The sequence below is a fragment of the Phasianus colchicus genome, chromosome 6 (genome assembly GCF_987193195.1).
Source record: "Phasianus colchicus chromosome 6, bPhaCol1.hap1.1, whole genome shotgun sequence".
NCBI classification, from domain to species: domain Eukaryota; kingdom Metazoa; phylum Chordata; class Aves; order Galliformes; family Phasianidae; genus Phasianus; species Phasianus colchicus.
In genome coordinates this window covers 39432501-39445655 of record NC_143441.1, presented here as the reverse complement: position 1 = coordinate 39445655, position 13155 = coordinate 39432501, and the positions used below count along the sequence as shown (strand labels likewise).

Sequence of the window (13155 nt, the reverse complement as noted above, 5' to 3'; positions counted from 1 at the left end):
AGTGTACAAGTGTGCTTCTGTGAACACCGGGTATCTTGATGTCAGCTTTCCAGTCTTCTTTTTTTTAAATCATTATTTGGAAAAAATTGTAATTTGGCATTCAGATTTGCTTAGAATCTCTTAGTGTATTAGCAGGTGACGTTAGGAGCTGCAGGCTCTTAGTGGCATTTTGATCAGGTTGTGGTAGCTTTTGGTTCTTTGTGGAGTGATGGTAGATGTGCTGATGTTTAGTAAAGCGCTTACATTGAATTTGCTGTAAGAGGGCACTTAATTACTTAAGCATTTCAGTGTCCACTTTTATTGTGCCCCAGAAATGTTCGAAGCTGATGGAAGACTTCTGCAGCTGATGTTGCAGTACCTCAATAGCTCCACCATGGTGTACACCAGTTACTCATACAGTAAAAGCTAGAACATAGAAATCTAAATGTACTACTTCCTGTAAAGCACTAAAGATACAGTCATATTTCCTGTGCCTGTTTTCACAAGCCATGTGTTCTGGAGCAACTTTGTGGCTTCTTCTATTTTATGTATATCTTCCCCAAGCACGCATGACAAGCTGGTGACTTCTTGGTATTTGCCACTGTGTAATTCTGCATTGTTTTCTTTTAGGGTGCTACTAGACAGAGCGCATTCGGACTATGATAATACATTTCATCAGCTGGATTTGGAAATGCTTTCCTCATCACAACACTCTTCAATCAGTCAATTTGCCAATACCTCAGAAACAAATACCTCGGACAAATCTTTCTCAAAAGACCTCAGTCAGATACTAGTCAATATCAAATCATGTAGATGGCGGCACTTTAGGCCTCGGACACCATCCCTACATGACAGTGACAATGACGAACTCTCCTGTAGGAAACTGTACAGGGGTATAAATCGAACAGGCACAGCACAACCTGGGACCCAGACATGCAGTACCTCTATACAAAGTAAAAGTAGCAGTGGTTCAGCACATTTTGGTATGTTTACTTTGACAAACTTGCTTTTAGAAATACTGAACTTGGCTCAGAGAATCCTGAATATGGTTAGGTCGTGCATACTTTGTTTTGATTATAGCAGCCTATCTTTTATCTTTGCTGCACAGAATGCTTATTCTTAGTTATTGCCAACAGTAGTGTAATGCATTACTTATACAGACCAAGTATATATAGTTAAGATTTTAGAAACGTGGTGGTTTAGAAGCAGTATTGTATGGGGTTGAAGGTTATGGGGTTAACCTGGGATATCTAAACTTTGAAAATTAAAAATACTTTGATTTAAATATTGATACAAAGATGATGTTCTAAATTTTTTGGAATGCGGTGGTTTGGCTGAAATGTCTGCATTTAAACTCCCACTGTGCTTATGAATTCTCATCTGGACATGGTAAAACTAAATACCAACTGCCATTCAAAAAATAACCCCATCTATTGCTATTTGCGCTGTGCATGTGTGCTCACGCTTAGCAGAGCTCTGGGACCTGTATATCCCACCAGCATGTGGCAGGTGGCTTTTGTAGAACCCGAGTTACAGAGCTGAGGATCTGACTGTAAGAAGGTTTGATGAAACTTGCTGTGTTGGAACTGAAATACTGTTGGATAGCATCTCTGTATTGGGTTCAGCTCAGCGATTGGCTGGTGCTTGTGTAGTTAGCATATGACCTAGGGAACTTGAGTTTTGGTCTCTTAAGACTCACCTTTTTATAGAAAGGGAACTGAAGTGGGTTTCTTTTTTTGTTGTAGTTTTGCAAGTTCTTTACTGCAATTTCTTAAGGAGTAAAAATCCATTTTCCCTTTCAAGTTACAGTTTTGAAAAAAAAAAAAAAAAGCAAAAACTGGGAAACATAGGGATGTGGTGCGTATATGGCTGTAGGTGCATATACTCAACTTCCCAGATTGTGGGATGTTTTGGGGACTTGCTAAATGGTATTCTGGTATCTGATTTATCTTCCTGTTCTCGAGTATATTTTGTCCATTTCCTCATCTTAATTCCTTGCACCCCCTTATTTTTGCTGAAAATTGCTCCTTGTTTTTAGAATGATTGAATGGCTTTATTCAGCTCCATTCTTTCATACTTCTCCATGCTGTCCTAGAGTAGATCCTTGTCCCCAGCACCACCCTCCACCCCTTCTTTCATGACTTCTCACAGGAAAATGTGTTAGGTCTAAAGCTGGGGGTTGTGATCTAAGTTTGGCTTTCGGTGTTTGAATTCAGGCCCTTCTCTCAAATGAGGCTTTGTATCAGTAAACCATGTCTAGAACTAGAGTGTCATCTGCCCAATGCAAGAAAACAAAACTGTGTGGTGGATAATGTATTCTCTATAAATATTCTCTGAAATATTGACAGGCACTGCATCATACCTGGAAATGAGACTTAACAAAAATGAGTAGATTGAGTTCAAAGCACGTGTCTGTGTATATATGTATACATATAAAAAATTCTTTAAGAATGTTTTCCTTTAAAAGATGGTTGAAATACCTCCTAAATGGAGGTAAGGAAGTGGAGTTATTTATGGTGATGAGTTCTGTACCAAGTTTAATTACAAGGCTGTGTATTGAAGCATGTATAAGTGCCTAGCATATTGTGTTCATTTGTGCCTGGAATTCTATAGAGGTGGTTTATCGGTGTAAGATAAGCAAATACTGGGAGCTTTAAAATTCTGTTTAAGATTCATGTGTATTTATTGAGTTTAGATACAGCAGTGATATATTCCTGGAAAAACTGAAGTTCATCTGCATGCTTTAAATACTGAGTGTTTATCTGAGTACTTTAAACAAGTTCCCACAATCTGTGGATAGTCATCTGTTAGTAGTGTCATGAACTAGATTATACTTTTGGAATTACTCACAATCTTAATTGGATTCCTATAGCTATGTTTCTTCTGTTTATATGTGGTGTAATGGTGGTTATCTAGGATTAGGAGTTGGAAACCAGTGTACAGCAGTTCACCTTGATGCCATTCTGTTTACTAGTGTTCTGCTGCTGCTCTGAATTGCAGTCCAGCAAAATTGCTTACCTTTGGGTAAGATTCTGTAGTGGTCACCAGATGTGGCCATGTTGCTGTGCTCCATCACGTGATGAGTTTTATCCAGTTCCTTAACAAAGAGGCTTAAAGAAATTAAGCATTTTCCACCTGGAACAGTCCTGAAAAAATGCTGCTGATGTCAAACAGCATCTTCTACAGCCATTTATAGACAGGTCTGTCATAGATGGGCAGCACAGGCAAGAAGCTGAGATAGTATCTCAAGTTGTAAGAGCTGTGCTGTGACATGCCGTTCTTCTCTGGCTACAGGAGGCTTTGGTTTTTGTCCTGAAGACCTGGAGAGAGGTTTCCTCAAAGAGCCAGGAGGTGATTCGTGATGATTTTTGCACCTGAAGAAGCAGGAGCTGTTCTGATACTGGTTGTCAAACTGCTCAGCATTTAAAAAAAAAAAAAAAAAAAAAAAAAAGTATGGAAGATGGAGTTGTTCCCATGAGATTTTCTGTGTCAGCTGGGAAAGGGATGTCTTAAATCTCTTAGAAGTTACGTAGAAGCATGGCTTGTACTACGCTTGCCTTATGTGGAAGGTTAGACTTCAGCAGATCAAGTAGCCAGAAAAAGGAGCATTACCTTTGAAGAGAGGTGGCCCCTTCTCGTCTTGCTGAAGAACGAGAAAAGATGCGTTTTTACCTTCTAACAAGAGAAGCTGATTCAAGGATTTTCAGGCATATATTTCCAAGGGCACCAGTAAAAAGCAGGCAAGAGTGTAAAAACAGGATTCTGGTGGAGGACTGACTGTTTTTCAGTGGGGAGAACTGCTCACTCTGAATAAAATGAACCAAAATACTTAAGGAGCCATTATTGATGAGTCTATGTGTCCAGATTATAATCCTTAAAATGTGGCTTTTGCTATCTTTCATATCTTAATTTGGAGTATGCAGTAGGCAAGAACATTGATCTGAAGTATGTGTATGCCAGAGATCATTTCTCCTTGGTGAGTCGATTGATCCAGTTAGCCAGGCAAATGGCAAGCAGTTGGTTGTCTTCACAGCATGTTGAGTTCTGGAGACTTCCACCTCCTGCAGGCTTGTTATTAACAACTGCCTTCACTATATGAATGTCTTATCTGGTAATCTCAAGTTTGAGGCCCTTCTAACCATACTATGTAGATGGTTCTATCCCAGCCTTGTGTTTAGTGGGCATACGAGAGACATCTGTTACTAGCAGAGAAGAGAGGCTCTGCAGTAAGACTGGGCTTCTGTGATACATGCTGTTCTTTTCTGCCTTCTTCTCAGGGAGAAATTGCCTCTCTTTGGAGAGGTCTGCAAGTCTGCTTAGTCTCTTTGCTGAATTCATGGTACTTTGAGAGGAAGCCTGAGTATTTTGGTAGAAGCTTTTCTGAAAATTCTTAGTTACTTTTGGTATTACAGATGCTACTTTACATGCAAACCGACAGACATACAGCATATCATTAAGGAATCCAGAATAGCTTACCTTGTCTTTCCTTTCTTGTAAACTGAAGATGCAGATAATTTGCTACAAGTTGTTTGTTGGTATTCAATAATTTTTTATGTGGGAATTTCATAGCGTATTTATCCCATTAAGCTTTGATGCTTTTCAGAAGCAAGTTAAGATGTGCACAAAAAAAAAAAATTGTCCTGTGCACACTGAAGGGCCTAGTGGGATTGTAAGCTATGCTTTCATTTCCCAAGTGTTTGTAGCATTCCTGTCTCCAATTCCGTAATGATGCTTGATGGATCACTGCTAGTTTTTGGTAGTTCTGGTGCTTATAGTGTTCTTGAGAAGGGTAACTGCTGCCATTCCTGTGCCCTGCTGCCTCCTACCTCCAGCTAAGCTGCTTCTTTCCTGGAAGGAGGCTGGAGGAAACTTGTCAGTCTCTTTGGCAGTTCCTCATCCCAGAGCAGTAGGACTTGTTGCATTTTTTTTGTTGCTTTTGTGCTGTCACTGGCTGTTCACATCTTTATTTAACTCTTGTATTTGTAGCAGTTTCCACACTGCTGTTTGCTTTACTATTTTCCCTTTTCCATATACCTGTTTTCTTATGGGAGGGAAATCCTGGTCAGTAAAAAAATATTGATGCTTTTAATAGCCCCTTTCAGTTACCACTGGAATTAAAATTCTTAGCCTCTGTGGTCAAAATGCTGAGATCCTAACGGAAGAAACAATGAGTTCCAAATTAGATGCACTTCAGGAATAGCAGAGGTGTTTATAGCCTACCTTAGAGTGAGTTGAAGGAGGAAATCTTGAGAAGAAAACCTACTTCTCTGGGAAATGGTGTGACCTGGGTAAAGGACACGTGCTTACTGAAACATTTGCACACTTGTCTCTTTGCAGAAACTTTGTAGTTGCACTGCTGCTTCTTGCTCTGCTTGAAGTCAGCTGGAGTAAGACCTTGCTCTGAGTTGTTGGATCTGTGGGCTTGTGTAAATTGTTAGACTTTGTCTGCATTCCATGCTCGAATGGTCACAGATTGACTGTAGAGTGAACTGTGTGTACCTCAAGTAGCCCATGGTGTTCCTTGGTAAATTGGTTTTTAGGATGGTGGGCAGCCAGATAACAATGCATAGCAAGCACTTCTGGCTTTCTTTCAATGGTAAGCAATAAAAACCCTTCTTAGTCATTGTTTTCTAATTGTTTTCCTACCACTGGGTAGGGAGTACACGTATACACCTGGCATCTAGCTTATAACTTGTAGCTCTAGTATTGTAGAGTTCTGACGGCAGGAACTTGAGGTTGAGTTCTGTTGGGCTGAAATATAAGGCTGTGTTAGGAGTAATCAGGGGCTTAATTCGTGTTCTCATAGTGTCTTAATAATGTTTTGTTAAAGTAAATAAATCTTGAACTTCTTTTCAGAAAGTGAAACATCTTTGGGCCTGGTGCATCAAACACTGAATCACTCTGATGGCTCTAAGTCTCTCCAGTCTTCTGAATTCACTGGTGAGAACTTGCTGTGCAGTAGAACATTCTTATCCAGGCAGTATCAGCCAGATAACATCTCTCATAAGACAAAAATGTGATGTTCTGGATTACTTAATATTGTGTGTTATGCTTGCTTTGCATACACTTCATTAGTAACAGTTAGTAACAACTCAATGTTCTTTTGTACAGCGGAGATGTGCTCTTGTGTATTTCTCTTGGGAAAACACTAACAGGAGATAGGGTTGTCCTCCTTCCCCCCCACAGTTCAGCAGTTTGGTAGTTATGGAACTTTATTATTTGGAAGCCTTGGTTATGTGGTGTCTCATCTTTTCACCTGATCAGCTGCCTTTTTAATGGCCATCACCTCAGCCTGAAGGGTAGAGAATCCTTTTCGAGGATTGTTAGAGCTGTGTTTTCCTCCAATATGATCTTAGTGCTTCTGTTTTCCTACGGAAATCTCAGTTCGTATGAGAATGGATATTTAACTTGATATTATGAAGCAGTTGCTTTTTTTTTAATGACTCTGAATATCTGGTTCTTCAGATACTTGGTGGGCTTGAAGCATTTCCTGGATGGTTTGATCAAAGCATCTTCCATTCAGGTTAAGAAGGGGGGATGCTAGTAGAGGGACCAGGAGTACTTGCATTTTCTGCTCTCCAGGATACATTTTGTGGTATTTAGGAAGCTGGTTCTTACAGTCACTGTTTCCTTTAATCTGTATTCTCCTGCATCAGTGAAGCAGAGTAAGAGCAAGCAGGGCACCTCACAGTAACACTGCAGGAGTGGTCAGGAGTGGGACTGTGGCTGTTAGAAAAGCCAAGGCAGTTGTTTGGGATTTCTTCCTTATGCAGATGCTGCAGTGAGCCATCCTAAATGGCTTCAGCCACTTCTGGGAAGCACTGGCAATTTCAGAGATAAGAAACACAGGCTGTGGTTTTCTGAGCTGGTGCACACTAAGTGCTGTTGTAAAACTGGATAGCACTGTGACAGTAGTTGTGCTGCAGTATGAAACTGCTGACAGCATCTCTGTGAGTCTGTGCTCTGAGGACAGGGCTCCTTGAGTACCAGCATCCCATTGCATTTGGGAGAGATGTTAAGGTATGCAATTCAAAGATATTCGGTGGCTTAATTTGAGAAATTGCTCTGTAATTACATATCAGGAAGATAGTATGCATCTCAGTCACTTAAATGATGATGAGAAGAACATGCTGCTGGTGAGCTGGTTGAGTGGTGTGATGTTAAAAATTGGAGTTACTGACAGGGTTTGTAATTGTTGCTCAGAAGATACTAAATAAATCTGTGAGCAATCATTTATTCTGTCAGTCAGGCTCTGTAATATTTCTTTCCTTGTATTCCTATTTGAAAACTCCCAAAGTGACTCAGTGCTCTTCTGATTCCTTTATATATTCTGTAAGCTAGAATACATCTTCTGTTTGTTGCTGAAGTGTTGCACTCGCTCTGTTGTAGAACAGGTGTGTACGTTGTCTCAAGCAGTTAAATGACAAAGGTAACAGCATAATGTGTTGCAGTGACTTAAAATCCTGGCAGCTGTCAGTTCAGAAATGTACTGAGATTTGGTGTCTGTTGTAAATGCTGTGCTGCTGACAGGTGGGTGAGAGCATTCCTGTGGCTTTGTCTCAGAGTAGAACCGGAGCTGCCCATCTCCTGGCAGCCACTGCAGCTGGGTGCTGCTCTGTGTGGGGCTGTGCTTTAAAAGCTCCTAAGATTGAAGGCTAGGGAAGAAGTTGGGCAGCTCTCCTTGCGTGAGTGACTCTAGGTGTCCTGAAGAGTTGGGCAGTTGTTAGCTGTGACAGTTCAGATTTCAGGAAGTGATAGTGTTCTTACCTGCATTGCTGGTTAAGATTTGGTTGGATTCTGCGTAAGGAATGAAATTGTTTTGTTTTTTCTCTATTTTGATAAATTCTGTATTATTAAACAGTCTAAAAATGCCCTAAATATTAATGTTGTGGCCCCTGCATGCTGTGTGAGTAGACTCTGTAAATGCTGTGTTCCTGTCTAGGGCTGCTGAAGTAATAATTTAAATCTCTAATTTGTAATCTTTAAATATCAAATGTTGTGTTTTGTTCTTTTTTTTTTTTTACTTGAAGCTCTTAATTTCAGCAGTTGCTGTTGTTCAGCTGGCTGTGTCCTATCAGGAACGTGTAACTGTATTGCAGTACTTTTCTGAGTAAGCAGAAGCGTGGCTGGTAATTGATGCCTGGAGAGAAGGTGTGGGCTCTCTGCCTCCCTGCTATTTTGTTTTTCTTTTTGCAGACAGATAAAGGCCAGCATAGGATTACGAGTGAAAATGACATGCAGTCATGTTTCTGCTGTTCACCATTATTCTTTGACAGGAGTGAAAGGTTTTCAGTTGTGCCCTGGCTCTCCTACAGAAGAAAGATGGGAATTGATAATAAAATTTTAGGAAAAAGTGCTTAAGAGGCTGTATTTTTAATTACTCATTTTTCTAGAAAAAGTGATGCTAAACCAGATACCAAGTCTGGCACCTGGGCAAATAGATCTGTGCTATTTACAGGCAAGAAGTAAATGTTCTGTACAGTGGATACGATTAACATATAATGAGCAGCTGTGTTTTTCTTGCCTACAGTGCATTCTACTTTAGTTGCTTTTAAAAAAAAAAAAAGGGCATCTGAACCCTCTGGAGGACTTTGGGGAAGTTCAGGGCTATGCCTAGAGGCACACACAGGTCAGCACAGCCCTGGTTCCATCGCACTGCTGTGTTGGATCTCACCAGAATGCCTTCCCGAGTTCTAGCCATAACTGTGTGCTACAGAAAACAAATCTGGGAGGGTGAAGTGGTGAATGTACTTGGACATGAAGTACATGTGAATGTTTTTTGTATGAGAACGCTAATTCTCAGAAACAAAGCCTTGCCATCAGTAACCTTATATTTGAACTGGAGTGCTTAATATAGACTGTACACTGAGAGCAGGACTGGAAGAAACCTAGTTAAGAGTGGTAGAGAGTTAATGGTGGGTCTCAGCAGAAAAAGATAAAATTCACTGTCCTGGTTTGTAGGTCTCCAGAAGTAGTGATCTGGTTTGGGTTCTCCGTGATGTCCGTACAGTTGCTGGTAAAACTGTCAGAATGTCACAGTGAATCCCCAATGGAGCTGTAAATGGTATTTTGAAGAACCTTAGTGAGTTTTTGCCTTCAGACTTTCATTGAAAAATGCAGCGACGTACCTGGGTGTGCTGTCAGGGATGACAAACACACGGGTTGCATTGCGTGCTGAGGCTGCCCTTTGTGGTGCTGGATATTTAAGCAGAAGTGAGAGAAGCAGTTGGATGCAGATGAGGATGTGGCAGTCGTAGTGGGGTGTTTGTCACTTCCATTGCTGGGTAACTGCTCTGTGTGGCGGAAGGGAACAGCCAGCAGGATGGTGGGCTGCTTAGCAAAGTGCAGTGATGCACAGTTTAAAAGTACAGGCCTTGGAAATGTCACTTTGGGAAGAATTTGAAGAAGCACATAAGCACTAAATAATTGCTGTCCTAAACAAATATAGCTTGTCTCAGGGAACTTCATTTCTTGTGTTTCTTCCAAAATAAATGAGTATATTTGGAGAAGGCTAAAAGCTGTAGTCTGAAATGCACCTAAAGCTTGAAACCTGGAACTGGCAGTTCCCAAGTGTCACTGTACCATCCATCTCACTTGGGTGAGACTGGCTGCTTTTCATCTTTGAATTCAAAGATGAAATGCACCTTTTTTGTCCATTTTCCTCTTTGGCAGCTGGGGAGTTAAGCTTACTCAAACTTTCGAAGCAATGTTCGCACAGTCATGCTGGGGGATAAAATACTGTGCTGATGTGTGGAGCCTTCAGTAGCAGGAGTGTTATCAGCTGAACCCTACACGTGGAGTTGTAGGGCTATTAAAGCATTAAATTAAGTTTCCACTAACTGATGAATACAAATGGAATCTGTCCATACCAAAACAGCATCTGTGTTCCTGCCTCCGCTGCTGCTGCTGATCTCTGTGGTAAAGCTTCCTGCTCTAACTTCTGTGTTTCCTGATAATACAAAAAAGCCTGTTAGCAGGTGGTGGTTTTCTTTATGTACAGTAGAACTTAATTGTGAACAGCCAACTCCAAATACTGAGTTTGTGAATTCTAGGGTACTTCTTTTCGTAAGGAAATTGTTAAGGGATGTTAATTCTAAGCTGTCTCCCTAAATGTGACTTCAGAAGGTGAAGAAGTGAAGGCAGCTGAAAGGAGATGTGGCTGTGGGAGTAGTGGGAATTGATTGGAATCACTTTGGGCAGTACAAGTGTGCTTCATTCCTGCTTGCTGAAGAATCTTACTGAAATACAGAGTAGTCACCTGAATGTAAAAGCTGAATAAGGATTCAGAATTTCAAGTGCAGATACACCGAAGTACAAGTAAAAATGTAGCACTGTTTCCAGGGCTTAAAAAAAGGCATTTGGAACAGTGTTGTACAGTGTTATACAGCTTGTTGTACAAAATCACAAGTACACTGGAGAAAAGCATATTCAGCAGTTTGTTTTCAGATAACAATTCCTACTTGCTTAGCAGTTTTTCTTGACCTGTTCAAGTTTATATGCAGGCTACAACTGCTGCTTCTGTATCTGGAAGCAGGAGATGGTTTTGTTTTGATAGAAACAGGTTTTCTGAATGTGAGCAGACCTGAAAAAGTAGATGAGTGGGCAACAATTGCAGTTTGTGAACAAGATGTGGTGGGGTTTGTTGCCATTCAGTAGCGAGCTCTCCTGAAAATACAAGTTCTCATGCATTCTAGGAGTGTGAGTGCTGCTCACAGCACTTACTGCGGAGCATCTCTGTAATCCAGAGATAAAATTGAAGGGGAATCTTGAATGTGTGTCATTGGCTGAATTTGTAAAGGAGAGTCAGATTCCAGACTTGACTTACTTTGAAATTGAAAGCAGGTGTTCTTTTGTTTAGGAACTGTAAATTGAGAATAACAAAAGGTCTCAACGCTCTATAAAGCTAATCAATAAACTAATGACACTTGTGATTTCCATTGGGCTTCCCTTCTAAGCGTGTACTAACAATGCTGTTCTTAGAAATAGCTTCTATGGGGGACTGGCTGGGTAAAATGGTGGTGATTTGTCATGTGCTGAATTCTGGGTCACCCTTCAAGATCTTAGACAAGAATGTGAATTGTAGTGGGGTTATAATCTGATCCAGTGTAAAGTCTTCAGCTAAACTTAAAAAAGAAACATTGCATTTTGACTTCCACCCTTTAAGCAGACATCTGTGGGGGCTGAAAATGTAGCCTTATGTATGTTTCCCCCTTCTTATATAGAAACATGCCTTATTATTAATGCAGATAGCTTAGTTTAATGGAAGGTGGCAGTTTATGCCATTTCTACCTGTGAAATTTTAATTTAATATTAGAGTTTTGTGTGGTTTTGGTTGTATTTTGGGTTCCTTCCTTCCCCTCCCTTTTTTGCTGTCTGGAGCTAAATACAGCAGGGCAGTGCGCAATGTGCTTTAAACAAGCAGCTCAAAGGGAAGCTTAGTTCAGAAAAACCTTTTGAAGGATGATGGCTTTTCTGCCATAAAGGTGTGTTAGGGCTCTTAGGAACTTGCTGGGGTGTATTTATGTATGAAGGACTATAACATGTGTTTATATACACAACACCTACATATTTTGATATAGTATTTTCTCGTTTTATATTTTGTTCAGCATTTACAGCCGAACAATACCAGCAACATCAACAACAACTGGCACTAATGCAGAAACAGCAGCTTGCACAAATTCATCAACAGCAAGCAAATAGTAATTCCTCTGCCAACACATCACAGGTGAGGGATTTGTCTGTGCTATGATTTATCCCTCATTGTTTCCCACCAGGGTTCATCTCTAATTGTCAACTGTTGCCATAGAACCTTGAAACTAACCAACAGGAAAGTGGCTTTCGCCTGAATCTACATCATAGCCATTCTGTAAAGTGTTTAGAAGGGACACTGCAGGTGAGTGTGGCAGGCATTGCCTCTGCTCCCTCTTAACAAAAAAAAAAAAGATGGGTCAGTCGATTAATTAAATATTCAGAGCCTTAGGAATATGAATTGCTAAGATCTCCAGCGTGTCATTACCCTCTTGGCACTGGGAGACTTCAGAGCGCAGGGTATTTTCTTAGTTAACAACTAAAGCTAGCTTCTAAATATGTCCTTTGTACAGATGTGGAAGTGTCTAACGTTCAGAAGTGTGAGGTGTTTGCACTGAGGATGGACACGTCTTTAAAAACGTTCAGAAGTTACTGGCAATCTGAACATCTGAGGCACTGAACTGGGTTTGGAATTTCATGAGAACAGTTTGACCTGTGAAACAACATTGTTCCATAGGATTTTGAGAATAAGTTTCTTTGTGTTTTAAATAGTAGTGGGGACTTTCATCTGTTACTATGATGGAGCTAAAAGTGCATAGAGCAATAGCAGTTCAGCTCTACCTAGTTGTACCAGTTGTCTACAGTTTAGTCGCGTGAGAATGACTGGGCTGGTTCTGATTTACATGGATGGATTTTGTTTCACTAGTTTGTGTGTAGCTTAAAAAAGAGGAGAGTACTGACTCCTGGAAGCCTCAATCACATATGTGTGCCACCATTGTTCTTTTTAGGGTTTTGTTTCCAAGACACTGGATTCTGTTAGTGCGCAATTCGCTGCTTCAGCTTTGGTTACATCAGAACAATTGATGGGATTCAAAATGAAGGATGATGTGGTGCTTGGAATTGGGGTGAATGGCATTCTTCAAGCCTCAGGTACGGAGCTGTTGATGTAGAGTTTCATCGCATCTTAGGTTTTATTATAGTTTTTAATTTTTAACTATGGAGATAAGAGTTTCTCTGTGGGGTTGAGTAACTTCTGCAAAATGGACTTATTGCTTTGTTTCTCTTTTGCAGGAGTATACAAGGGCTTACACCTCAGTAGTACTACGCCTACAGCACTTGTCCATACAAGTTCATCATCAACAGCAGGTTCAGCCTTGCTACAGCCTTCAAATATAACGCAGACTTCAAGTTCCCACAGTGCACTGAGTCACCAAGCATCTGCTGCCAATTCTGCAACAACTCAGGTTCTGATTGGGAACAACATCCGATTAACTGTACCCTCATCAGTTGCCACTGTAAACTCTATCACCACGCTCAATGCACGACATATACCTAGGACTTTAAGTGCTGTTCCATCATCTGCCTTAAAGCTGGCTGCAGCGACAAACTGTCAGGTGCCCAAGGTTCCAGCTTCATCCTCTGTGGATG

The 13155-nt window shown here is 40.7% G+C and overlaps 1 protein-coding gene and 1 long non-coding RNA gene across 10 annotated transcripts in view; one reads left to right on the top strand and one right to left on the bottom strand.

Annotated features, from left to right (window-relative positions):
- The window catches only part of EPC1 (enhancer of polycomb 1), a 60209-nt gene that overhangs the window by 44447 nt on the left and 2607 nt on the right, over window positions 1–13155 (top strand). For 5 of the 7 annotated variants that reach the window (XM_090143078.1, XM_031616040.2, XM_090143079.1 and 2 more), the window contains 5 exons: window positions 610–962; window positions 11586–11704; window positions 11786–11872; window positions 12516–12657; window positions 12799–13155. The exon at window positions 12799–13155 is cut by the window's right edge and continues 10 nt beyond it. In XM_090143078.1, coding sequence (XP_089999204.1) covers window positions 610–962; window positions 11586–11704; window positions 11786–11872; window positions 12516–12657; window positions 12799–13155 — 1058 coding nt within the window. Of the gene's footprint in view, window positions 1–609; window positions 963–5835; window positions 5920–11585; window positions 11705–11785; window positions 11873–12515; window positions 12658–12798 lie in introns of all 7 variants that reach the window. The other 2 variants (XM_090143080.1, XM_090143077.1) reach the window with 2 other exon arrangements.
- Window positions 9434–13155, bottom strand: part of LOC116244391 (uncharacterized) — a 41127-nt gene continuing 37405 nt past the window's right edge. For all 3 annotated transcript variants that reach the window (XR_016467858.1, XR_016467859.1, XR_004170182.2), the window contains one exon: window positions 9434–9928. This is a non-coding gene — a long non-coding RNA (uncharacterized LOC116244391). The remainder of the gene's footprint in view (window positions 9929–13155) is intronic.